Source organism: Dendropsophus ebraccatus, chromosome 12 (assembly GCF_027789765.1).
Source record: "Dendropsophus ebraccatus isolate aDenEbr1 chromosome 12, aDenEbr1.pat, whole genome shotgun sequence".
Classification (NCBI taxonomy): Eukaryota; Metazoa; Chordata; class Amphibia; order Anura; family Hylidae; genus Dendropsophus; species Dendropsophus ebraccatus.
This window is the reverse complement of record NC_091465.1, coordinates 60,821,133-60,848,092: the sequence shown is the minus strand read 5'-3', so window position 1 is coordinate 60,848,092 and position 26,960 is coordinate 60,821,133. Positions and strand designations below refer to the sequence as shown.

Genomic DNA, 26,960 nt, shown 5'->3' with positions numbered 1-26,960 from the left:
ATGTTCGAACGATATAACGATTTTTTGCACAATAATCGCCCCATCTAATAAGGCCCTTAGATCAAGGTAGTTAAGGGTATGGGTAGGTCACACACTCCACAAATATATAAATGGACAGAACAGAGAACTTTCTAGTGATTTTGCTTTTCTTAAGATTATAAGTTATGGGCACTAGATTTCTGTTGATAGGACATTGATCCAGGGATTTATTCTGATTATGTAAAATTAAAAAGCAAATTTTCCTTCCCCTGTGGTATGGGGCAATCCGTATCTTCCCAATAAAGCTTATAGTTAGGTTATAGGCTGTCTTTTTTCAAGTCAAAATGAAGAAAGTTAAAAGAAAGTCTATCTATCATTTAAACAGACATGTCAGAGGTTTGTATTAGTAGGGTCTGGGTGCTGAGACCACCGCCAGTCACTAGAACGCTCTGCCCCTTTATTTCTGCTCTCACTGCTAAAGTACCGGTGGACAGTGGATTATAATGGAGTCTAGAGAACTTCTGGTAGACACAATTGCCACAAGTTTCATAGGCTCCCATTAGGCTCACTTTAGCAGTGAGAGCGGAGATGAAGGACCAGAGCTCATGCTACTGCACATGTCTGCCCCTTCATTCTAGCGATCGGCAGAGATCTTGATGATCAAAGTTCTGATATGTCACTATGACTTGTCAGAAGTTTGTTTAAATGATAGGTTCACTTTAAAGTGACTCTGTACCCACAATCTGCCTCCCCAAACCACTTGTACCTTCAGAAAGCTGCTTCAAATCCAAGATCTGTCCTGGGGTCCGTTTGGCAGGTGATGCAGTTATTGTCCTAAAAAACAACTTTTAAACTTGCAGCCCTGTCTCAAATTGGCGTGGCCTAGAGTACCCATGCCCTAGGATTGCTACACACCTCCGTTCCTTCTCCCCGCCCTCTTCATCATTAGGAATGCCCCTGGCAGAACTTTTCCTATTCCTCACTTGTCTGAACACTGCAGAGGTGCCTTAACGATCCAGCCCATGTGCAGTGTTCACACAGGTGAGGAATAGTAGAAAACCTGCCTGGAGCATTTCTAATGATGGGGAGGAGGGACGGAGGAATGGTGCAAGCCTAATGCACAGATACTCTAGGCCACACCAATTTGACACAGGGCTGCAAGTTTAAAAGTATTTTTTTAGGACAATAACTATCATCTGCAGAATGAACCCCAGGACAGATCTTGGATTAAAAGCAGCTATATGAAGGTACAGGCGGTTTGGGGAGGGCAGATTGTGGGTACAGAGTCACTTCAAGATCTCATCACAGGATATCTGCCCCAGTGTGAACATATCCTAAAGTTTATAGTGCTCAGTAAGGACTGAAATGGTTTATTCATAGAGGGCCACAAATATAGAAACAAATTCTACTACAGTAAAGTGCTGCAAGTAAGGTTGGTTTCACACGGCTGTAGCAGTGTCCATCGAATGCACTGTGTATGTTGGATGGACTCCTCATCACTATAGATGAGCGAACCAGGTTTGGGTTCGAGTCTATCCGAAGCCGATCGTTCGGTATTTGATTAGCGGTGGCTGTTGAACTTGGATAAAGCTCTAAGGTTGTCTGGAAAACATGGATACAGCCAATGACTTTATCCATGTTTTCCACATAGCCTTAGGGCTATATCCAACTTCAGCAGCCACCGCTAATCAAATGCCGAACGTTCGGGTTCGGATGGACTCGAGCATGCTCAAGGTTCGCTCATCTCTACTCATCACATTCTTCTGTTGTATACCTTCAATGAAAACCAAAATAACATCATTTCTTCCTCCATCAGGTAAAGGGGGACTTAGATCTGTTAAATGCACGTCATGACCTGTCCTGGTACTTCCTGCACACCTGCTTAGTATGCCTATCTGGGACACTTATGGCATACTCACTGGAGTGAGTATGTCCTCTAGATGCGATGCAGGTTCCTCCCCAGGTTGAAGGTTTTCTGGCACCCTTTGGCCTGTTTGTGGCCACCAAATGTGGTCAGAAGGCCACAAATAGCCAAATCTGGCTAGTTACACAATTTGTGTAACTCCCATTCACTTTAATGGTAGCTGCATAAACCTCAGAGTTACCAAAAGGGCGTAGCTCATAGGTTATAGCATTTGAATAACTCCTATTAAAGGCAATGGGAGTTGTGCAAAATGCATACAGGCCAGAGGGGGCTGAGGAGCCCTCTATCTAAAGATAAGATGCGGGTCCCATTACTGGATCTCATGAAGGGAGTTGCATCTCTAGAAATGTACATGAGGCGAAAACTATATGGTCAACAAAAGTATAACGTGTATGGGGACCTTTAAACATGTCAAGAACGTCGCCAGCCCAACCAGTGGCCATTGATCAGAGTGACAGTTCTTATGCTCACGTTGATAAAGTACTTTGTGGTGATCTGTCTTCCCATTAACCTCTTAAGCACATATGACGTACCCGTACCTCATATGTCCTCATTAGCACTTCAAAGCGGGGCCCGCTTTGAAGCGCCACGGTCCCGGGTGCCGCGTGTAGCCCGGGACCGCCGCTATTAGCGGGCACGGTCTGATCGCCGTGCCCGCTAATTAGCTAATCGGAGGCAGCTGTCAAAGTTGACAGCTGCCTCCGATTACCGGAGGCAACCTTTCCCTGGGGTCTAGTAGGGGAGATCGCTCCTCCAGGACGTTGTCCCGGAGGAGCGATCTCCCTGTCTGAGGCCGGCCGGGGACTCATCCAAGATGGCGCCGTCCCCTCCTCGGCACTCGTTTGTTTCCGGCTGCAGCAGCCGAAAGCAAACGAGTGCCTATCTCGTTGATCTTTGCTGTATATCTATACAGCAAAGATCTCAATGAGGGATCAAAGTATATATACTAGAAGTCCCCCAGGGTATGTGTAAAAAAAAAAAAAAAAAGTGTTGTTTATAGTAAAAAGCCCCCTCCCCTAATAAAAGTCAGAATCACCCCCCTTTTCCCAGGTTTTAAATAAAAGTAAACTAATAAATAAATAAACATAATCGCCCAAACTATTAATTAATCACATTCCTGATCTCGCACGGTAAACGGCGTCAGCGCAAAAAAATCGCAAAGTGCAAAATTGCGCATTTTTGGTCGCATCAAATCCAGAAAAAATTTAATAAAATGTAATAAAAAGCTATCAAAAAGTTGTATATGCGCAATCAAGGTACCAATAGAAAGAACACATCATGGCGCAAAAAATGACACCTGACACAGCCCCATAGACCCAAGAATAAAAGCGCTATAAGCCTGGGAATAGAGCGATTTTAAGGAACGTATATTTGTTAACAATGGTTTGAATTTTTTATAGGCCATCAGATACAATATAAGTTATACATGTTATATATCGTTTTAATCGTAACGACTTGAGGAACATGCATAACAAGTCAGTTTAACCCCAGGGCGAATGGCGTAAAAACACATTTCCCCCAAATAAAAGAAATGCGTTTTTTTTTTTTTTCAATTTCACCACACATTGAATTTTTTTCTGGTTTCGTAGTATATGCAAAAATTCAGCCTGTCATTGCAAAGTACAATTAGTGACGCAAAAAGTAAGGGCTCATGTGGGTTTCTAGGTGAAAAATGCAAGTGCTATGGCCTTTTAAACACAAGGAGGAAAAACCGAAAACGCAAAAACGAAAATGGGCCCCGTCCTTAAAGGGTTAATACAATCACTGGGTACCAGTGAGGTTCCTTGGCACTCAAGAGCCTAAGGGTGCCTTCACACATACCGTACCGCTATGTATTTTATCGCTGCGAGTTTCTCGCACATAAATCCACAGTGATACTGATTGCTATCAAGTCAGTGTATTCTCATTGCGTGTAAATGCAATCTTTACATGCGAGTTTTGATTTTCACAGGCAAGTTCAACACCACAGAAAACGCAGCTACTTTCATGCGAGTTCTGTGCTAGAAATACGCAGCGATACGACTCGTGTGAAGGCACCCTTAGGGTTCTTTTAGACGGCTCCCAAGGAAGCAAACGAGCACAGATTAGCGAGACCGTCGCTCATTTGCAGTGCCTTTACATGGCACAACCAATTAAACTGCTAGACGACAGGAACAATCTTTTTATGGGCCATTTAAATGAATAGCTAATGGCCGCACACCTCTTGTTTACACAGGGATATGTGCGGCTTGTAAACAATGATTTGTTGGCCTGCTTACAAGCCAGCGTTTTCCTGTTCCTTGGCTGATCGATGACACTTTTACACGGGCCGATTCTAGTCTGAATGAGCGTTTCTAGCAACACTTGCCAATAATCTGCCAGTGGAAAGGGCCCTAAAGAAGGACCTCAGGTCTGCCATGTCTGTGCCCTTACCTGGTAATGCAGGGTTATGATAACTGGCATAATACACTGCCTTACGGTTGTGTCAGTCAGGACATCACTTTATGGGACTAATAAAAAGTAAACCAAATCAAGTTTAATAAAATAACATAAAAGCCCCAGAATTTTCCCCTAGAAAAGCATTTTTTTTACACAACACGTAGAAAAAAATGACACTTATTTAGCCACCACATCAGTAATGACCTAAGATGTCTCATTTATTTTACACAATAAAAATATAAAAACAACACCAGAACTGCTATATTTTGTTAAACTGCCTCCCAAGAAAAAGAGGGAAAAAAGCTAACAAAGTAATTTAAAGCAAAAATGGTAGAAGTAAAATCTGAAAGAAATAAAAAAAAAACATACACTATGGGAAGCGAATCATAAAAGAGTTATGGCACTATAGGCAAAAAAAAAAAAAAGGTCTAAAACTAAAAAACTATATAAATTTGGTATCACAGTAATTGTACAGACCTAGAGAATAAACTTTAATATTACTGGAGAGTGAATGGCATACATTTTAAATGTAACTATTATTGCCGTGGATTTGTGGTACATATTTCACTGTTTGCATTTCACAGGGTAAATCTGTGGCATAAAATTTGGCTTTATTATTGAAATGTCCATCTGACCATCATTATGTCGATAGATGTAATGATTCAAAAAAGAAGCTGAAGTAACATAAATAGCTGCCACTCCGATAGGTATCATTTTATTTATTAAAGGGGTTATCCAGCGCTAAAAAAAACATGGGCACTTTCTTCCAGAGACAGCCCCACTCTTGTCTCCAGCTTGGATGGGGTTTTGCTGCTTAGTTACATTGAAGCGAATGGAGCTTAATTTCAAACTGCACCTGAACTGGAGACAAGAGTCGTGTTGTCTCCAAAAGAAAGTGGCCATGTTTTTGTAGTGCTGGATAACCCCTTTAACCCAAACAACACACACACACAGTTAAAATCCTGCATGCAGCAATAAAGAACCTACACCCCTCTCTATCTGGAACATATACAGGCAAAAGACCCCAAACCCCCAAAAAAACATAAACAGAGACAAAGAATATGATGACTCTTAACATGAGCACAAAGTGCAATATAAAATAGAAAAAAAAAGATATAAATTACCAAAATATAAATATATCTAAATACCAAATAGAACCATATGCATAATAAATGTGAAAAATGGACAACATTGAAAATTATATCCACCAGTAATTGTATGAAAGCTTATACTGTTTATGTTTAAAGCAAATGCACCAGTTGAAGTAGTGAAAAAAGTTTTCACTATTACTTGGTGTCTGCGCAGGGATCCTGGTGGTGCGGTTTATTTTTCAATACAACTCCAGGTTTCTGTGATTTGTGCTGATTTCTTCACCAGTTTTTTTTAGTAAAATATACCTATACAAGTCTCTGGTAGAGTATGGTAGTGGCACAGCATATATTCCTGCCCACGTGCTTGGTGCTTGGCCTAGCTTTCTCAGGGTCTTCTACACTTAAGCATGCAGATTTATTCTATATCTGCAGGGACTCGGTTCATTTGGCAGCCATACATGTCCATGCCATAACATTGCCTCCACCATGTATGACAGATGATGTGGTACTCTTTGGATCATGAGCTCATCTTTCCTTCATCAGTTTTCTTTCCATCATTCTGTGACAATTTTTTTCTGGGAATTTTACATTCATAGCCTATAAACACTCACCAGTAGTCGCTCTGACCAGTTCACAATTACATACCAGTTTGTTGTTCACCAATTCATTCCCCAAATGTTTACGAAAGTCATGAGGGGGTATCCACTATACACAAAATAGAATACAGTGTTCCCTCAACATATGATATCATTGGTTTCAGGACGACCATTGTGTGTTGAAAATATTGTATGTTCACACCAAAATTCTATGGAAAACTGTTAATTGGTTCGAAATTCACTAAAATGTCATCCCAAAATAATATTTAAAGGAAAACAAGCAGATAATTAATATGGATAAAGCAAATACTTAGAAAGAGCGACTGGAGATGCACAGAACACTCAGGGTCCCAGAAATATAAAAGGAAGCCGTCCTCACCTGCTGCCTAAAGGAGCAGCTCAGGCTGGCAAAGTTAATGAGCAATACAGAACATGTAGTATCACATTATTCTCTAGAGAATCACTACTAGACAGCCAACCAGTGTAGGCACTTCACTAATAGTTTTACCAGTAAAATGAACAGTTTCATTGGGTGATCATCTAGTTATTCCATGTGCCACAGATCTGGACTGTCTGTAACATTGTATGTTGAGTCTAGTCTCAAGTTACAATGGTCCAGAAAGGGACATTGTATGTTAAAAAAATATTTCATCTTGAGGCCATTGTAAGTTGGGGGATCACTGTATATATAGATGTAAACTGCCCCCCCACACACTGTATATATAGATGTAAACTGCCCCCCCCCCCAAACGAATAAAGCACTGTATGGGGGACGATTTATCAATCCTGTGCCTGGCATATGTCTACAAGAAATCACAGATTTTATGGCAAAAAAGCAAAGATATAGTGTAGATTTCTGTAGCTGCCGCACAGCAGCCTCAGATTGGTGTGGAAGTATGCTGCTCTTGATAACTCCCCCCTGTGTGCGCACAGCCAGTAACCCATTACTTCTCTATAGGGATTTCAAACATTGCCTAGTTCAGTTGTTGGATTCCCACCAGTCAGCTTGTTATTCCATGTCCTATCCTAGAAAATAACATTCTAAGTTGTGAATGCCCCTAGTCAAATGCCAGGTTTTCGGGTTTGGAATAACATTGCTGAACCCAAAGTTTTGGCATGCTGAACTTTCCACACTGTGTCAAACTAAAGAAAATATTCCACTTCCTGCAAGGACATGACTTGATATTTTAAAATAGAAGTAATTCACAAATCTATATTTCTGGAACCAGTTGAATTAAAAATATTTTTTTCTCCAGAGTACCCCTTTAAAGGAATTGTCAAAGGAATACTTTTGAGATTATTATGTGGCTAGACTAGGGTAAAAAAAAAAAAAAAAAGCAAGAAAAAGAAGTGTACTCTCCAGCCCTGCTTCCACACACCCATTCTAACAGGACCCAGTCCACATATACAACACTTATTTGATATAGTACAAGAAGGTGCTTGCTGATTGGTAGATTATGTGTGATAGACGATGTCCAAATGCATTAACAATAGGTTTAAAATATAACTAAATAAAATGTTAATATCTTGTTGGACATGATGTAGAGATTTTAAGCAAGCAATACCAAGGTACTCCAGTTCCCCACAGCACTTTTATTTCACCACCTCTTAAACAAACCATCTGTCTTATATAAATTTACATCCAAAAACATGAATACATTTGCCCCCAAACTAAGCTACAAACCTTAGGGGACGTTTACTATTGAGTCTAAAATGTGTGATTTTCCGTCAGAGTATTCGTATGTTTTTTAACCCAGCCAAATAGGACTAATTTTACAAACGTTTCATAAATTTGTGAATATTCGCAAGAAATTGCACAAACATATTCACTTGGTACTGACCAGATGTAGGCCTGCACTAGTTTGCCGCAAATGATACATTTGGCTTATACTAATTTTTGGGGGTGAATACTTCCCCCCCCCCCCCCAAAAAAAAAATAAATAAAAAATAAATTGCATTAAAAATATTCGCCCGTCGAATGCTGGTTTATAAATAGAACCAAAAATGGGCAAAAATCAAATTATTCACCTAAAAATAGGTGCAAAGTCCCTGATAAATGTCCTCCCTTGTGTTTTATAATTTTTTATGTAATTAACATGTTCAACGACATCTCTTTCTTCACCCGACTATTATCATGTACATTTCTATGTATATGTAGACTATAACCATAAGTGCATGTGCCGTAGAGACTTATTAGAGATGTTATTAATAAAGTTACTTTCAAAGCAGATTAGCCAAAGAGGTTCCCGTCATTGTTCCAGTATGTTGATGTTTTTCTACCATTGTCATATTGTATTCTAATATACACATTTTGCGCATGCATAAAGGCTACTGTAACTTCTCATATAGAAGATTTTATACTATTTTAGGTAACTCTTTAGTATTGGCCGAATGATGGCATACTTTCCTAGGTATGTAACAAGCAATACAAATATAAGGTCAGGGAGGCAGTAAGCAATCCAAAACTTGCCATGAACAGATGCCCAGTGCGATTTTCAAAATTCTTGTGTAATCAATGGGTTCATAGGATATAATCAATGTTTTAGATAAATTACCAGTTCAACAACCCCCTTTAATAAAGATGGTAATGTGTAATAAAAATAAGATGTATATCCTTTCTGTTAGGGGCCTCTTATATGAGCGGATGCATACCCTAAACAAGCATCAGTCTCATGGGTCAGCACTCCTTTAAGGAGCCCATTACATGGCTCCTTGATTGTTAATACGGCCCTTTATTTCCATAATTTGTTGGCTTAACATCCCCATGAATAATGGCCCTATTCCACGGGGTGACTGGAGGGGCAAACGAGCGATGTCAACGCTCATTTGCCCCTCGTTCCCTGCTCGCTGCCGCTGAATGCAAAAGGGTGAGTCCGGGAGGGGGGCCCAGAGAGCTGTGAGGGGGCTGCCCGGGTGATCGCTAGATTGTCCGGGCAACCCATAACATATAGCAGTGGTCTGCTGCTGCTGCTTCTATTCCACGTAGCGACGGCAGCATTTCGCTTCTATATGATTCATTTGTCTTTTAACATGTTGAAAGACAAACGACTGCAACGATCAGCCGACATCGTTCATGTCTGCTGATCGTTGCCTTCTATTATATGGGACGATTATTGGCCGAATACGGCCAATAATTGTTCCGTGTAATAGGGCCTTAAGATCAAATGACAAGATCACCCAGCGATCGGGTGTTTTCTCATTTGTCAGCTGTTCCCTGGGCCTATTAAAAAGGGCAATATCAACCTATAATTGAATATATTTAAAACCACACCACTTATAGTTGCTTCATTGTATTTTCTTATTTAAAGCATAAAGTCTACAGGCATATTCACCCACAGCGCTGAAAAGTCACTAGGATACAGTCCGAGGCAGTTCACTGGGGTCTCAGCGGTGAGATGACGCCACATATATTGCATACTAGAAAATGTACCCGGCGCTGCCCGGGTATAAAGTGTCAGTGTGTATAGAGGGTCCTGTATACCTGTAGTATAGAGTTGGTGGAGGTGCTGTATACCTGTAGTATAGAGTTGGTGGAGGTCTTGTATACCTGAAGTATATAGTTCGTGGGTCCTGTATACCTGTAGTGTATAGTTTGGGGTTCTGTATACCTGTAGTGTATAGTTTGGGGTTCTGTATACCTGTAGTATAGAGTTGGTGGAGGTGCTGTGGTAGTGTTATCCAGTCACAGTATGGTGGTATTGGTCAGGTCTGGTATGGCAGTGTTATCCAGTCACAGTGTGGCGGTATTGGTCAGGTCTGGTATGGCAGTGTTATCCAGTCACAGTATGGCGGTATTGGTCAGGTCTGGTATGGCAGTGTTATCCAGTGACAGTATGGCGGTATTGGTCATGTCTGGTATGGCGGTGTTATCCAGTGACAGTATGGTGGTATTGGTCAGGTCTGGTATGGCAGATTCATCCAGTCACAGTATGGCGGTATTGGTAAGGTCTGGTATAGTCGTGTTATCCAGTCACTGTATGGCGGTATTGGTCAGGTCTGGTATGGCGGTGTTATCCAGTCACAGTGTGTCGGTATTGGTCAGGTCTGGTATGGCGGTGTTATCCAGTCACAGTATGGCGGTATTGGTCAGGTCTGGTGTGGTGGTGTTATCCAGTCACAGTATGGCGGTATTGGTCAGGTCTGGTATGGCGGTATTATCCAGTCACAATGTGGCCGTATTGGTCAGGTGTGGTATGGCAGTGTTATCCAGTCACAGTGTGGCCGTATTGGTCAGGTCTGGTATGGCAGAGTTATCCAGTCACAGTTTGGTGGTATTGGTCAGGTCTGGTATTGCGGTGTTATCCAGTCACAGTATGGCGGTATTGGTCAGGTCTGGTGTGGCGGTGTTATCCATTCACAGTATGGCAGTATTGGTCAGGTCTGGTGTGGCGGTGTTATCCATTCACAGTATGGTGGTATTGGTCAGGTCTGGTGTGGCGGTGTTATTCATTCACAGTATGACGGTATTGGTCAGGTCTGTTATGACGGTGTTATCCAGTCACAGTGTGGCAGTATTGGTCAGGTCTGGTATGGCAGTGTTATCCAGTCACAGTGTGGCGGTTTTGGTCAGGTCTTGTATGGCAGTGTTATCCAGTCACAATGTAGCGGTATTGGTCAGGTCTGATGTGGCGGTCTTATTTCGTATGGTATGACAGTGTTATCCAGTCACAGTATGGCGGTATTGGTCAGGTCTGGTATGACAGTGTTGTCCAGTCACAGTATGGTGGTATTGGTCAGGTCTGGTGTGGCAGTGTTATCCAGTCACAGTATGGCGGTATTGGTCAGGTCTGGTGTGGCAGTGTTATCCAGTCACAGTATGGTGGTATTGGTCAGGTCTGGTATGGAGTTGTTATCCAGTCACAGTATGGAGGTATTGGTCAGGTCTGGTGTGGCGGCGTTAAATGTGACGTGTGGAGCTATTACCTACCTATCCTGATGCTAATTGGTGAGTGAGGATGGGGCGTCCTCAGGTTTAATGCTTAGGGCAGCAGGAGCTGGTAATACTGCCCTGTATACCTGTACTGTATAGATGGAGTAGCGGGTCCTGTATACATCTACTGTATAGATGGAGTAGGGGGTCCTGTATACATGTACTGTATAGATGGAGTAGGGGGCCCTGTATACCTGTAGTGCCCTGTATATACATGTACTGTATAGTTGGAGTAGGGGGTCTACCAGTTATTTCTGTGGATGTTGGGAGGCAGCTTCCCTAGCAACCACAACTCCCTGTGAAAATGAAAGCAGTAATCCTATTGGTTGCTAAGGTTCCCAACTGCCGTTTACTGCTGGAGACATGCAGCTAATTATATCACCTGTGTTTGCAGTGTGGAGATTTTCCCATTCATCTCTATGGGGCCCTGCTCCTCCCCCTCCCCCTCCTCTCCTGTACATCTGGCAGGGACGGGATGTATCTGTGTGCCAAATTTGGGGTCAAACTGTTCAGGCGTTTGGAAGTCTATATGGGACAGACAGACAGAAAGACAGACAGACAGACTTTCATTTTTATGATATAGATACAGTGGTACCTCGGTTCTCAAACTGCTTGGAACTCAAACAGTAGTTTGCTTTGGTTCTCAAACACTTTTCAGGCACCCAGTCTTGAAGTACAGTAATACCATGATATTCAAACGAAAATTTACTTGGAGGTAACGTTTAGAATTCAAACTTGCTCAGTATCTGAACATTTTTGCGAGTGTGGATGGTGGGTTGTACCTGGGGAGTTTAGCACTGGTAAGGCTTCACATACAGTAGTATAGTATAGTTCGTGGGTCCTGTATACCTGTAGTGTATAGTTTGGGGTTCTGTATACCTGTAGTGTATAGTTTGGGGTTCTGTATACCTGTAGTATAGAGTTGGTGGAGGTGCTGTGGTAGTGTTATCCAGTCACAGTATGGTGGTATTGGTCAGGTCTGGTATGGCAGTGTTATCCAGTCACAGTGTGGCGGTATTGGTCAGGTCTGGTATGGCAGTATTATCCAGTGACAGTATGGCGGTATTGGTCAGGTCTGGTATGGCAGTGTTATCCAGTGACAGTATGGCGGTATTGGTCATGTCTGGTATGGCGGTGTTATCCAGTGACAGTATGGTGGTATTGGTCAGGTCTGGTATGGCAGATTCATCCAGTCACAGTATGGCGGTATTGGTAAGGTCTGGTATAGTCGTGTTATCCAGTCACTGTATGGCGGTATTGGTCAGGTCTGGTATGGCGGTGTTATCCAGTCACAGTGTGTCGGTATTGGTCAGGTCTGGTATGGCGGTGTTATCCAGTCACAGTATGGCGGTATTGGTCAGGTCTGGTGTGGTGGTGTTATCCAGTCACAGTATGGCGGTATTGGTCAGGTCTGGTATGGCGGTGTTATCCAGTCACAGTATGGCGGTATTGGTCAGGTGTGGTATGGCAGTGTTATCCAGTCACAGTGTGGCCGTATTGGTCAGGTCTGGTATGGCAGAGTTATCCAGTCACAGTTTGGTGGTATTGGTCAGGTCTGGTATTGCGGTGTTATCCAGTCACAGTATGGCGGTATTGGTCAGGTCTGGTGTGGCGGTGTTATCCATTCACAGTATGGCAGTATTGGTCAGGTCTGGTGTGGCGGTGTTATCCATTCACAGTATGGTGGTATTGGTCAGGTCTGGTGTGGCGGTGTTATTCATTCACAGTATGACGGTATTGGTCAGGTCTGTTATGACGGTGTTATCCAGTCACAGTGTGGCAGTATTGGTCAGGTCTGGTATGGCAGTGTTATCCAGTCACAGTGTGGCGGTTTTGGTCAGGTCTTGTATGGCAGTGTTATCCAGTCACAATGTAGCGGTATTGGTCAGGTCTGATGTGGCGGTCTTATTTCGTATGGTATGACAGTGTTATCCAGTCACAGTATGGCGGTATTGGTCAGGTCTGGTATGACAGTGTTGTCCAGTCACAGTATGGTGGTATTGGTCAGGTCTGGTGTGGCAGTGTTATCCAGTCACAGTATGGCGGTATTGGTCAGGTCTGGTGTGGCAGTGTTATCCAGTCACAGTATGGTGGTATTGGTCAGGTCTGGTATGGAGTTGTTATCCAGTCACAGTATGGAGGTATTGGTCAGGTCTGGTGTGGCGGCGTTAAATGTGACGTGTGGAGCTATTACCTACCTATCCTGATGCTAATTGGTGAGTGAGGATGGGGCGTCCTCAGGTTTAATGCTTAGGGCAGCAGGAGCTGGTAATACTGCCCTGTATACCTGTACTGTATAGATGGAGTAGCGGGTCCTGTATACATCTACTGTATAGATGGAGTAGGGGGTCCTGTATACATGTACTGTATAGATGGAGTAGGGGGCCCTGTATACCTGTAGTGCCCTGTATATACATGTACTGTATAGTTGGAGTAGGGGGTCTACCAGTTATTTCTGTGGATGTTGGGAGGCAGCTTCCCTAGCAACCACAACTCCCTGTGAAAATGAAAGCAGTAATCCTATTGGTTGCTAAGGTTCCCAACTGCCGTTTACTGCTGGAGACATGCAGCTAATTATATCACCTGTGTTTGCAGTGTGGAGATTTTCCCATTCATCTCTATGGGGCCCTGCTCCTCCCCCTCCCCCTCCTCTCCTGTACATCTGGCAGGGACGGGATGTATCTGTGTGCCAAATTTGGGGTCAAACTGTTCAGGCGTTTGGAAGTCTATATGGGACAGACAGACAGAAAGACAGACAGACAGACTTTCATTTTTATGATATAGATACAGTGGTACCTCGGTTCTCAAACTGCTTGGAACTCAAACAGTAGTTTGCTTTGGTTCTCAAACACTTTTCAGGCACCCAGTCTTGAAGTACAGTAATACCATGATATTCAAACGAAAATTTACTTGGAGGTAACGTTTAGAATTCAAACTTGCTCAGTATCTGAACATTTTTGCGAGTGTGGATGGTGGGTTGTACCTGGGGAGTTTAGCACTGGTAAGGCTTCACATACAGTACAGTACTGTATAAGACTGCTGGAGTGCATATACAATACAGTAGTAGTACAGTCAGTGCTCTGCCATCTCCCATCCTGTACTGTATAAGACTGCTGAAGTGCATATACAGTACAGTAGTAGTACAGTCAGTACACCACCATCTCCCATCCTGTACTGTATAGGATTGCTGGAGTGCACATACAGTACAGTAGTAGTACAGGCAGTGCACCACCATCTCTCATCCTGTACTGTATAAGACTGCTGGAGTGCATATACAATACAGTAGTAGTACAGTCAGTGCTCTGCCATCTCCCATCCTGTACTGTATAAGACTGCTGGAGTGCATATACAGTACAGTAGTAGTACAGTCAGTGCACCACCATCTCCCATTATGTACTGTATAAGACTGCTGGAGTGCATATACAGTACAGTAGTAGTACAGTCAGTGCACCACCATCTCCCAACCTGTACTGTATAAGACTGCTGGAGTGCATATACAGTACAGTAGTAGTACAGTCAGTGCACCACCATCTCCCATTATGTACTGTATAAGACTGCTGGAGTGCATATACAGTACAGTAGTAGTACAGTCAGTGCACCACCATCTCCCAACCTGTACTGTATAAGACTGCTGGAGTGCATATACAGTACAGTAGTCGTACAGTCAGTGCACCACCATCTCCCATCCTGTACTGTATAGGACTGCTGGAGTGCATATACAGTACAGTAGTAGTACAGTCAGTGCACCACCATCTCCCATTATGTACTGTATAAGACTGCTGGAGTGCACATACAGTACAGTAGTCGTACAGTCAGTGCACCACCATCTCCCATCCTGTACTGTATAGGACTGCTGGAGTGCATATACAGTACAGTAGTAGTACAGTCAGTGCACCACCATCTCCCATTATGTACTGTATAAGACTGCTGGAGTGCATATACAGTACAGTAGTAGCACAGTTAGTGCACCACCATCTCCCATCTTTTACAGTGCTGGGATGGGGGGTACTCTATACAGTAAAGGATGAGTTAGGAGTTAGTGACTACTGTACTATAATTGCTGGTTTTGTTGAATGTTTCTTGTGTATAATGTACGGTACAGTATAGTGCTGTTCTGTAATGCACTGTAGTGATTAAACTAGGCACTCTTCAATGTAATATATGGGCACTGTAGGTAATTATTGGTGGGGGCTGGAACCAATTTAATACTTTTACATTATTTCCTATGAGAAGACACTGCTCGGTTCTCAAACTGCCTTCCGGAACCAATTAAGTTCGAGAACCGAGGTACCACTGTATTGGATTCTGTATTGGGGTTGACAAGCTCTGGCAGATTTTGTTGATTGTTCAACCTATAATCGGCCTGTGTAATCGGCCAATTTATAAAAAAATATCTACTATAGAATAGAAGCACAGTCAGATGAAGTTTTCCTTATTGGCCACAATATATTCAATGTAATCGTTTAGGCTCACTTTATTGAGGATTTTTCAGAAGTTTGTTAACTATTCAGACTGTTTCCAGGTGCCAGTGGCTGTGACTGCAGTACATGAATGAGGTAAGATCTAGGGCAAAGCTTCCCATCTACACCTCAGGAACTGTAGCAGTCTGGGTTCTGAGGTCTTAATGGGAACATTTGCCCTTGATTTAACCTCAGCTCATGTAGACTGTCATATTACGTGCTGTAATCTGCAGTATACACGTACACACAGCAGCCTGTCAGTCACTGCAGAGATTTCGGGGGGGGGGGGGGGGGTTAATAAATACAGTGGACTCATAACATTGGGTTTGCTGTATATTTTAAGTGTGCATCTTAGCCTGAAGGTACAATGTTTTTTTTTTATTTTGCCATTTTGGAAACAGTGTAGCTGTGAATACAGTTTTAAAACTTTTTTTTTGCCATCCTGCTGTACGGGGGATAGTGTGGTAGCCTGCAACAATGTGTCTGGCAAACCTGACGTTCCCAAAATGGAGACCAGTGTGTGAGGCCTTTTCCCTCAGTCTTTTTGATTCTATTTAAAGCGACTCTATACCCACAATCTGACCCCTCCAAACCACTTGTACCTTCGGATAGCTGCTTTTAATCCAAGACCTGTCCTGGGGTCCGTTCAGCAGAGGATGCAGTTATTGTCATAATAATAACTTTTAATACAGCAGCGCTGTGTCTAACGGCCGGGGCTTACATTTGTATATGCATTAGGCTGGCACACCCTCTCTGTCCCTCCTCCCCACCCTCCTTAGCATTAGGAATGCTTTAGGCAGATTGCTTCCTATTTCCCACCTGTGTGTATAATGAACATGGGCTGGATCGTTAATACACCTGTGCAAAGCTCAAACAGCAGTAAATGTTGAGGAGGGTGGAAAGGAAGGACAGAGAGGGTGTACCAGCCTAATGCATATACAAATGTAAGCCCCTGCCGTTAGACACAGCGCTGCCGGATTAAAAGTTATTTTTTTGACAATAACTGCATCCCCTGCCGAACGGACCCCAGTACAGATCTTGGATTAAAAGCAGCTATCCGAAGGTACAAGTGGTTTGGGGGGGACAGATTGTGGGTACAGAGTCGCTTTAATGTGTGTGCTTGGTTTATCACAGCGCTTAAAGGGAATCTGTCAGCTGTAATTTACATTCCCAACTGCTGACACTGTTAGATAGCTGTTAGGACAGGGATACACATGGTACTTTTCATATACTGATCTGTCTGTATTTCCTGGATGTAGATAAATGCTTTTAATTTACAATACAGAGTCAAATAGCTCTTAAAGGGCAGCAAGCTGTAAACCCTCCTCAATCCTCAGCTTGTAGCTTTTCAGGAGCTTGGGAAAGCCTATTTGACTTTTTGCTACATAATAAAAGAATCTTTCTACAATTTGGAAGCACAGCTGGATATATGACAGGTACCATGTGTCTGCCTGACTTAACAGCTATCTAACAGTGTCAGCCGTTTGGCACGTAAATTACAGCTGACAGGTTTACATGGAGGCTGCTGGATCACTGCTTAATGCAATATGAACCCAGCCTAACTAGTGGACGTAAAGTAGTTAAATCAGACGACATTCCAAGGTTTCTCCCTTAACGGAGACAGACAAGAAACTGAGCTGATGTGGCACTGATATTACCTGTGGTGATGGGGAAGATTTAGGGTTTTGTCTGCTGAGTGAAAAGGACAAGACTGGCTTTAGCATCTAAAAGATGGTTATTCTGCCATTGGCTGCTACACTCTACCTTGTATTATTGCATAGACAAGAAATCATTTCTCTAACTTAGTAATTTATTATTCCACCTCTGTTGATTTATTTGGTCCTACTTACTCAGTCACTGCTATCCAGTGGTTATCTTCTCAGTCACAGTTATCTAGTGGTTATCTCCTCAGTCACAGTTATCTAGTGGTTATCTCCTCAGTCACTGCTGTATAGTGGTTATCTCCTCAGTCACTGCTATATAGTGGTTATCTCCACAGTCACTGCTATATACAGTCATGGCCAAAAGTTTTGAGAATGATACAAATATTAATTTTTCAGTGATTGCTCCATTAACACAGGTGTGGGTGTTGATGAGGACAGGGCTGGAGATCAATCTGTCATGATTAAGTAAGAATGACACCACTGGACACTTTTAAAGGAGGCTGGTGCTTGGCATCATTGTTTCTCTTCTGTTAACTATGGTTATCTCTAAAGAAACAAGTGCAGTCATCATTGCGCTGCACAACAATGGCCTAACAGGAAAGAGTATCGCAGCTAGAAAGATTCCACCTCAGTCAACAATCTATCGCATCATCAAGAACTTCAAGGAGAGAGGTTCCACTGTTGCCAAAAAGGCTCCAGGGCGCCCAAGAAAGACCAGCAAGCGCCAGGACCGTCTCTTAAAAGTGTTTCAGCTGCAGGATCGGGCTACCAGCAGTGCAGAGCTTGCTCAGGAATGGCAGTAGGCAGGTGTGAGTGCATCTGCACGCACGGTGAGGCGGAGACTCTTGGAGAAAGGCCTGGTCTCAAGGAGGGCAAAGAAGCCACTTCTCTCCAGAAAAAAACATCAGGGACAGACTGATAATCTGCAAAAGGTACAGGGAGTGGACTGCTGAGGACTGGAGTAAAGTCATTTTCTCTGATGAATCCCCTTTCCGATTGTTTGGGACATCTGGAAAACAGCTTATTCGGAGAAGACGAGGTGAGCGCTACCACCAGTCTTGTCTCATGCCAACTGTAAAGCATCCTGAAACCATTCATGTGTGGGGTTGCTTCTCAGCCAAGGGAATCGGCTCTCTCACAGTCTTGCCTAAAAACACAGCCATGAATAAAGAATGGTACCAGAATGTCCTCCAAGAGCAACGTCTCCCAACCGTCCAAGAGCAGTTCGGCGATCAACAATGCATTTTCCAGCATGATGGAGCACCTTGCCATAAAGCAAAGGTGATAACTAAATGGCTCAGGGAACAAAACAGAGATTTTGGGTCCATGGCCTGGAAACTCCCCAGATCTTAATCCCATTGAGAACTTGTGGTCAATCATCAAGAGACGGGTGGACAAACAAAAACCAACAAATTCTGACAAAATAGCACAGTTATCCAGTGGTTATCTTCTCAGTCACTGCTATATAGTGGTTATCTCCTCAGTTACAGTTATCCAGTGGTTATCTCCTCAGTCACTGCTATATAGTGGTTATCTTCTCAGCCACTGCTATATAGTGGTTATCTCCTCAGTCACTGCTGTATAGTGGTTATCTCCTCAGTCACTGCTATATAGTGGTTATCTTCTCAGCCACTGCTATATAGTGGTTATCTTCTCAGCCACTGCTATATAGTGGTTATCTTCTCAGTCACTGCTATATAGTGGTTATCTCCTCAATCACTGTAAAGGCCCTATTACACCAAGCGATTGTTGGCAGTTACGGCCAATAATCACCTAGTGTAATATCTCCTGTTAAAAGGCAATGATCAGCCAAAAACGATCAGTACAATGAAAACCGCCGTAATCTCCTATGAGCTCCTCAGATGGTCTAAAGATCATTCAGGATGCCAATCCAACCCCCCCCCCCCCCCCCCCCCCCCCGCGCACTTACCCATGGAGGGTAAAAGGGGGTGGGGAGCTAAATAACTGGATAACAGTGACGGGGAAGCTAAACCACTGGAAAGCAGTGACTAAAGAGATAACCACTGGATAAATGACAAGGGTGATACACCAGTAGATAGAAGTTACTAAGGACATAACCAGTGGATACTCAGATTAAATATTCTGCAATGCACCTTCTAAAGTCTCATCAGGGAACATTTCTCCATTTTCAATAATAACCAGACCACATCAGTGCCAGACACATACTTATACACGGCAGCTCCTAAAATTCTAGTCCCTACAGTGAAATGATCGTGTGGGCACAAAGCCTCAACAGCTAATACCTGGCTTAAATAATTGCAAGTTATACATATTTTTTGTAGTATATCAAAGGGACAGTAAAAGCTGATGGTAACCATTAATGATCTGATTTTGGCAGATTGGGGTTTCCATGTATGTTCCAAGGAATGAAGAAACGATGCACATTAAATTTTTTCTTCAACCCTTTTCAAAAATGACTGGGCAGCTGGGAAAGGCAGGAGTTCCCCAGAGACGTCATTGTACACTGTGTGAGCGAGTCTCGGCCTGACACTGGCCCATGTGACCGTTGAGGTCAGTGATGGCAGCCATGCATAGTGTAAGTTGGCATTTCTGGGACACTCCCACTGGGCAGTCTGGAACAGCAGCAGCAGACAGAGTGCAATCAGATTTTTTTTTTCTATCCTTCCTTGCTACCAAGTTATTTTTTTTTAAAAGGGTCTGAAAACCCATTTGAAAAACAGGGTTGTGCTCTGTCATCTTGTTTTATGTTGTAGCCTAGACTTTCCATTTGATGCAATCATATATACCTATAACAGCAGTAACATTTATATTCTCAACAAGTCTGTGAGCTAGACTCTGGTAGACATCCTATGTTCTTTTGATAGATGCATTATTGTCCCTGCTTCTGAGTATAATGCATATTTTATAGTTGCGGAGTGTGACTTGAGCAATGCTGTGTCATGACTTTACTACTTTAGCTTACATGCAGAATCCACTGCACCACTTACCATCATGTGACAAGGACAGTGCGCTGCAGATAATAACACATAAGTCTGTCCCGGGGGCACCTTTATCATTGTGTTTATCAGACTTCTACAAATAACCCTTCTCAAACAATTGTGCTTTGCAGATCTCTCAGGATGACATACGTGTCTCAGTGAATTTTACATTTCATCTAAGAAGAACGTACACTGCCACTATTCCTTCCTTATCTGCACTTCAGAGTTTGTATGTCCCATTCTGGTGGACAGCAGTCACTGCACAGCTCATATTAGAGGTCCTTTTAACAGGAACGATCACTGGTCAACGAATTTTCAAAAGTTGTTTGGTTCAGAAATAAAATAATCCATTTCTTAATGATTATTTTAATGTGCTGAATTCAAATATTACAAGGAAAAATGTTAATTGGCTCTAGTTTCTATAATATGGAAGAGTTCTCATTTTATTGTTTTGTGAATTGTATAGAATACAGTACAATAGCCGACATATTTATTACTTCTGCAGTCATAAGGAGGCAAGTTTATTGTTCAAAAACTTTTGAAATATATTCATAGGAAACTTAGTTCTATCTGAAAGCAACTACAATTTACAGGCATATCCAAGAATTTTTACAAATTAATTATGTTTATTGAACTCTGGAATGTAGGTCCTTATTCAATGGCTACTCGGTGCATTTACACATGTCTTTTGTATTCATACATGGGATTGTCTCTGATAACTTTCCAACAGTAATCTGCAAGCATTGATGGGTTCCATTTACCCCGATACCTTAGGCTAGGTTCACACTGCGTTTTTGCAATCCGTTTTTTGCAAAAAATGGATGAAAAACTGATGCATTTGTGTGCATCTGTTTTGATCCGTTTTTCCATTGACTTTCCATTATTAAAAAAAAACGGATCGAAACGTATCCGTTTTTTCTAATGGACACAAAAGTAGTATTGACACTACTTTTGTCTCTGTTAAAAAAAATGGATCCGTTTTTTTTTTATAATGGAAGTCAATGGAAAAGCAGATCAAAATGGATGCACACAAATGCATCTGTTTTTTTCATCCGTTTTTTGCAAAAAAACGGATGAAAAACACGGATAGCAAAAACGTAGTGTGAACCTAGCCTTATACCATAACTATTGGTCATTCTAAGATGATGCAATATACCAGTTGATGATGCAAACTTTTCCCAGTATTGTATCACAGGCTATGAGAAATATAGAAAGTATGTCTATATCTTGAAAATTAGAGCCAATTTCAAAATTTGAACATCATTTTCGATCTCAGCACCCCAAAATTAGTTAAGTTCAACTGCTTTCATGTCGGAACCTTTTTGGCTGTTGACCAGTATCGTTCAAATTTGTGCGATAGCAATCACAATTATCTGCTCGTGTAAATAAAGCTAACGATCAAGCGACGAACAAGAAATTGTTAATCATGGTCTTTCAACATGTTCTTAAGGGGGACCTGTCACCCGGCATTGCAGTGCAGAGCCCACCCAAACCCCCCGTGGAGCCCTGGATTCTTATCCTTTGCTGCAAGTCGCGGTCCTGGATCCGGTCCCCGGACAGAGATATCGGCGCCGGAAGGTGAGCGCACGCTGTATGCTAATTACCAGAGATGAGTCCGATGCCAATAGAGAATGACTGAAGCCCCTCACGCGGTTGTGTCAGTACATTAGCTGGAAGATTTGAACAGATTCGGAGCTCCTGGCATCATAATGACACATGATTCTAATTCCAGGCTTCCGTTTCACACTCTGTAGCTTCTATGATTCACGGGGTGTGTGAACTCAGCTAAAGACATGTGGAACAAAAATGGAATGAAAAAACAATGGGGAAAATTGTGTGCAGAGAGACAGAAACCAATCAGATTCCAACGTTCAGTCTTCGGAGGCCTTTTTTTAAAAAACAAAAGTTGGAATCTGGTTGGTTGCTATGGGCATAATTAGTAAACGCCAGTTGAAGTTTCAGCACGTCTTGGTATCGGAGGAGCAAGGGGATAGTTTATTAAGTGAATAAAGGAATATGGAACCATCTTTGGAGTTCAGCTACTATTTTATGTATTAAGGCGGGAAAATTAATGAGACGGTTTCCCAAAGTATTTTATGGATTTGCTCACCAACCAGACCAGGACAGGAAGAGGGTCCCTCCTCTGTTAGGTCAAGGAGGACAAATCAAGCATTTCACTTTTCTCAGTGTTGACCTTATACTCAGAGTCATTGCCAAAGTGCTGTAGATTCTGAAAACCATAGGCTAGTCTTGCCTAGTATGGGCCAGAAACAAGAGCAAGTCATCAGCGAAGAGTTCCGCCTTCACCTCCTTGCAAACCACTTTTATGCCTCTTATTAAGGGATAAACGATAAGGTGTCTGGCAAGGGGTTCAATTGCTAAATCAAAAAGCAACGGGGATAAGGGACAACCCTGACGGATTTTCTTTTTGCACCTTGAAAGGGAGAGATAAAGAACCTAGAGTGGAGATCCGGGCCATAGGCCTATAATACATAGCCTTTAGCGGATTATGAAAAGCTTGTGGGAAACCCATCCCTCCCAGGACCTGATGTATCCATCCTCAGCTCATGTTATCAAAAGCTTTTTCAGCGCCCAGAGATTACATGGCTGGGAGTGGGTGCATGTTAGTATCGTCTAGTACTGCAAGCACTTTCCTAAGATTTACTACTGCTGCTCTGTTCCATACAAATCCCACCTAAACTGGGGAGATCAGCCGTGGTAAAATAAGAGCTAAGTGATCCGCCATGACTTTAGAAATTGTTTTGTGTGGAATAAATAACAGTACTTTTTTGGTTTGCGTCTTATAGGGGTACTAATATGGCAGACTGGGGGATCTCTGGCAGACCCTCTTTTTCTAAATTATTTTAATGATGCATTCTCTATTGATAGCATCTAGTTTAGCCACTCTTTGCAAGGCTTTTTTTTTTTTTTTTTAAATAGCAATGATTAAACTTTGCAATATTTTACTATACGGTTATGATTATTTCTGCCACGAAGAGTGCATTACTGACAATCTGCACCCACGATCGCTGGCCCATCCAAGCCATACTGCAGCAATCCCGATGACATGGCGGTATATATAAGGGCTTGTGACCACACAAAGTCTCCTCCATTACCTCTGTGCTGGTTGCTAGCACACAGTGTATTCCTATGGAGGAGACTAAATGACGTAATGGTCACATTACAACACCTGGCACTTCCATTGTTCTGGTGTTCGGCAGAACTGTGGCTCTAGCATGTAATAAACAGGACAGAAGATAATTGAAGTTGTGTGCAGTAACCCAGTTCCACCACTACACTATGAATGGAACTGCTTCAGGCCCCGTTTATTGTGTGTATGCTGGAGCCATGGCTCTGCTTAACAGCTGATTGGTGGGATAAAAGACCCAGAAAACCTCTTTAACTTTGGGATTTACATAACCAAAGTTTAAGCGTAGCCACCCTGTTAGTGCAACTTCCATTAAAGTCATGCCAACTTTGGCTTTCCAACCACCCCTGACAGCTGCAAACAGACCAGAGGGGAGCCACCCCTTTTAGCGCTCTAAAATTGCAAAAAAAAATAAAAAATAAAAATCTATTCTACACAGGATATATATAAATAGAAAATCATACAATAGAGCCATTAAAAAGCAAGATAATTGCTAAAAAAATTGCTAAACTCTGGTTGTTTTGCTAAGTTCTGATTATGACCATTTATCACCATTAAGCTGAATTGAACCCTTTAATTTTTTTATAGTGTTGAGTATTTCCTGTCTCTGCTTACATCGGCAGCTGCAGGAAGCCGTGCAGCTGATTTAGCAATGTGTTTTGGATACTCGCGGGAAGACGTGTGTAGTATGTGACAGCTTATGGAACGTACAACAGGAACAGTTTGTTTGTAGCATTTTCTGTTTAGCATCCTTGTCGCTCCTCAATCTCCCCACTGTTGACTATTGAATGTGTCTAACAACGTTCTGCAGCCACCTTGCCAAATCACAGAACATGCAGACTAATGGAAGCGAACAGCACACAACAGCCGGGACTTGTGGAGATTTCTGGGCACAGAGCTTAGATTCTCCTTTGCTTTTATGCATTTTGTAATCTGATCTACATCCCTTTCTGGATTACAAGCTTCCAATTTTGACCAGTCTCTTATGGTAGAAGGGAAAATAGGGCATCATGTAATGACGGACAAGGGGCCAGTCCGGCACAAATATAGGATGGTATAATATATAATACAATTACTACTTGTTGTCACTTGCGCAATTATGAAACAAATAATCTATACCAGTAACCGCCACCATTTATAATAGAGAGAGATATTATTTGTGCAATTTTATGTTCTTCTCAAAATATTTTAACATATCAGTAGATGACAGTGGTTAGATTGGCTGTGACCTTCTCATGGATGCCCTCTACAGAATAAAAAGGCAAGCCCCTACTTTAAATGGATTATCCCAATATTATATCATCTCACTGCTGAAGACAAAGTACAGTGCTTGGCTATACTCATCAGTCCTATAAAAAATGAACTAAGTAAGCATTAGTGTGTACAGCAGGGCTATCTTAACAGCATTATGGGCCCCTGGGCAGAGCTGTGAACTGCCCCCCCCCCCCCCCCCCCCCCCCAAAACCTTGCGACCCCTCCTGCCTTCCCAGCCACATCTCTCACTGCTTTTGAGGTCGAGGTGCACACACAATGATTATGATAATGTAATTGTTCTGTGTGCGGATTCAACAGCCCAGTGTTGCAGGGATTTGTGAAGCGCAGCCACCTCTAAGTGCGGCGTGGGGGGATCAGTAAGACAGCTCCCTGTGGTGCGATCTGTGGCCCTGTTCTTCCTTTAAAAGAGAATGACGTTGACAGACAGAGGAGAGAATTGCTCATCGCTCCTTTGTCACTGTTAGTGTTTTACAGTCAGTTCAGAGCGCAGAGGGGCCCCTTATGAGTCATGGGCCCCACGGAAGCCACCTACCCTGCCCAGTGGAAGAGACAGCTGTGTGCATGCTGCTCCATTAACATAAGGGGTTCTTATTCTCATGATGGTTGGGGGTCCCATCGTTCATATCCTAAACCAGAAAATATTGCCCCATGTGAAAGAACCGCTAGTCAGCTGACAGACAAGTCTGGCGATTGAGTGACCCTAAAATCAGCTGCACATCACCCCGAAGAAATGAGATGCACAACCATCACAATGATGCAGCAGGAACCCATATGATTTCTAGAATTTGTCTTTTATTGCATACAGAATTTGTGATGTATTAAAGAAGAAGTCTGGCAGATTATAAAATAAAGCAGCTGGCAGGGGAGAAATTCATTACAAGTACTAACCTACTTCTCCCCGTGCCCGCGGTGAGTGGCAGGAGCGGCCATGGGACCCCTGCTGCGCTCCGGGATCTTCAGAGCTGAAATATCACTACCCGGCTGATGGGTGGGACACTGCTCCAGTCACTAATTGGCTGAGCAGCCAGGCCATCAGCCATGACAGGCCTTTTTCCCCGAGTCATGACATCATCACAACTTGGGAACAATGCCCTCCGGCAGAGTCCCGCGGGCAGTCTCGGCACTCACACGGGGAGAGGTAAGTTAGTACTTGTAATCAATTTCCCCCCTCCCCCTGCTGGATTTTATAGTCCGCCGGACTTCTCCTTTAACTAATATTATATTATTGTGTATAAAGCACTGATACATCTGATTTGTCTGATTTCCTTGTCCAGGTCGCAGACATCCCTCTTAACATCAGTGTAATTCTCTGCCAATCAAATGCACCCTGAAAGCAAACTGACCAATCATGGGAAGGCATCTAGCAATGGTGGACAATCACAGCCTGCAAATGTGAGCCAAGGATCCAAAGGGACAGGGCTGCTTGGCCCCAAACCCAATCACATGTCCCCAAGTGGTGTGGGTGTGAAAACCACACAGAACCAGGGTCCTAACCATGGGAACGGGCAAAGAGAGCCAGCTGGAGAGGTAGCAGAGCAGAAGGAGCCAGGGACTCCCTCTCTGGACCCGGAACCAAAAGGTAAGCTACGATAAATTATGTTATTTGGTGTTTTTATTGTTATGAATGTAGACTTCTACCATTATTTCTTATAAAGTGACTGCATTCATTACAGAGTACAGAGAGCAGACTTTTTACCACCTAGTTCTGTTTAATCAATAAAAACATTCTGTTTATTTGATCATTTCTTTCTGACCTCCTTGAGAATATTCCAGGGTGTTCCATAATAATAATAATAATGCCCAGTAGTGCAGAAGTATAACCCCCAGACCCCAACAATCAGCACATGAAAGAACCAATGGCTCTTATAAAGGTTTTGCATCTTCTTCATTATTCACACTTCTCCATAGCGGTGGTTGTGCTTATAACTGCAGCCAGGTTCCATTCACTGACAGTCAGGTGGGGTTCTGAGGGTTGGACCCCTGTGGATCAAGCATTGATGACCTTCTATAAGGATAGGCTGTTATTGCTTATGCCATTGAAAACACCTTTAAAGAAAATCTGTCGACAAATGAATGCTTCTGCAACCCTATGCAGCATAAATAACCACAAGGACCTATACATAGAGTAGGTTTTCTTCTTTGTTTTATAAACCTAAATTCATGTAATTCAACCTACCATCCTATGATATTGGAATCTTGCTTTGGTACTACGCATTTGTTTAGGGACCATTTTTGGGAGCAGGTTCAGATGTTGCTTATGATGTCTTAAAGGGGACCAGTCACTGTGAAAATACTATCTATTCCTCCATTCGCACCAGAGCTCCAAAAGCCTCCGCCAAGAGGGAGGAGTGGTTGACCGCCATAATCTCAGTATGATTTGCTGGGTTGCCAAGAGGAAGAAGCCCAGTAGGCCCTTCTTAATCTTAGGCAGCGAGCCAGGTAAAATAGAAATAGGGCTATTTCTGGCATTAAAGTCAAGTTTTGAGAAGTGACCGTGTTGTACAGGATCTGAACT

At 42.8% G+C, this 26,960-nt stretch overlaps 1 protein-coding gene across 2 annotated transcripts in view; it reads left to right on the top strand.

Moving 5' to 3' along the window:
- BCL9L (BCL9 like) overlaps positions 1–26,960 on the top strand; it is a 47,066-nt gene that overhangs the window by 2,062 nt on the left and 18,044 nt on the right. For both annotated transcript variants that reach the window (XM_069947222.1, XM_069947221.1), the window contains exon 2: positions 25,720–26,024. In XM_069947222.1, coding sequence (XP_069803323.1) covers positions 25,766–26,024 — 259 coding nt within the window. In that variant the 5' untranslated portion in view covers positions 25,720–25,765. The remainder of the gene's footprint in view (positions 1–25,719; positions 26,025–26,960) is intronic.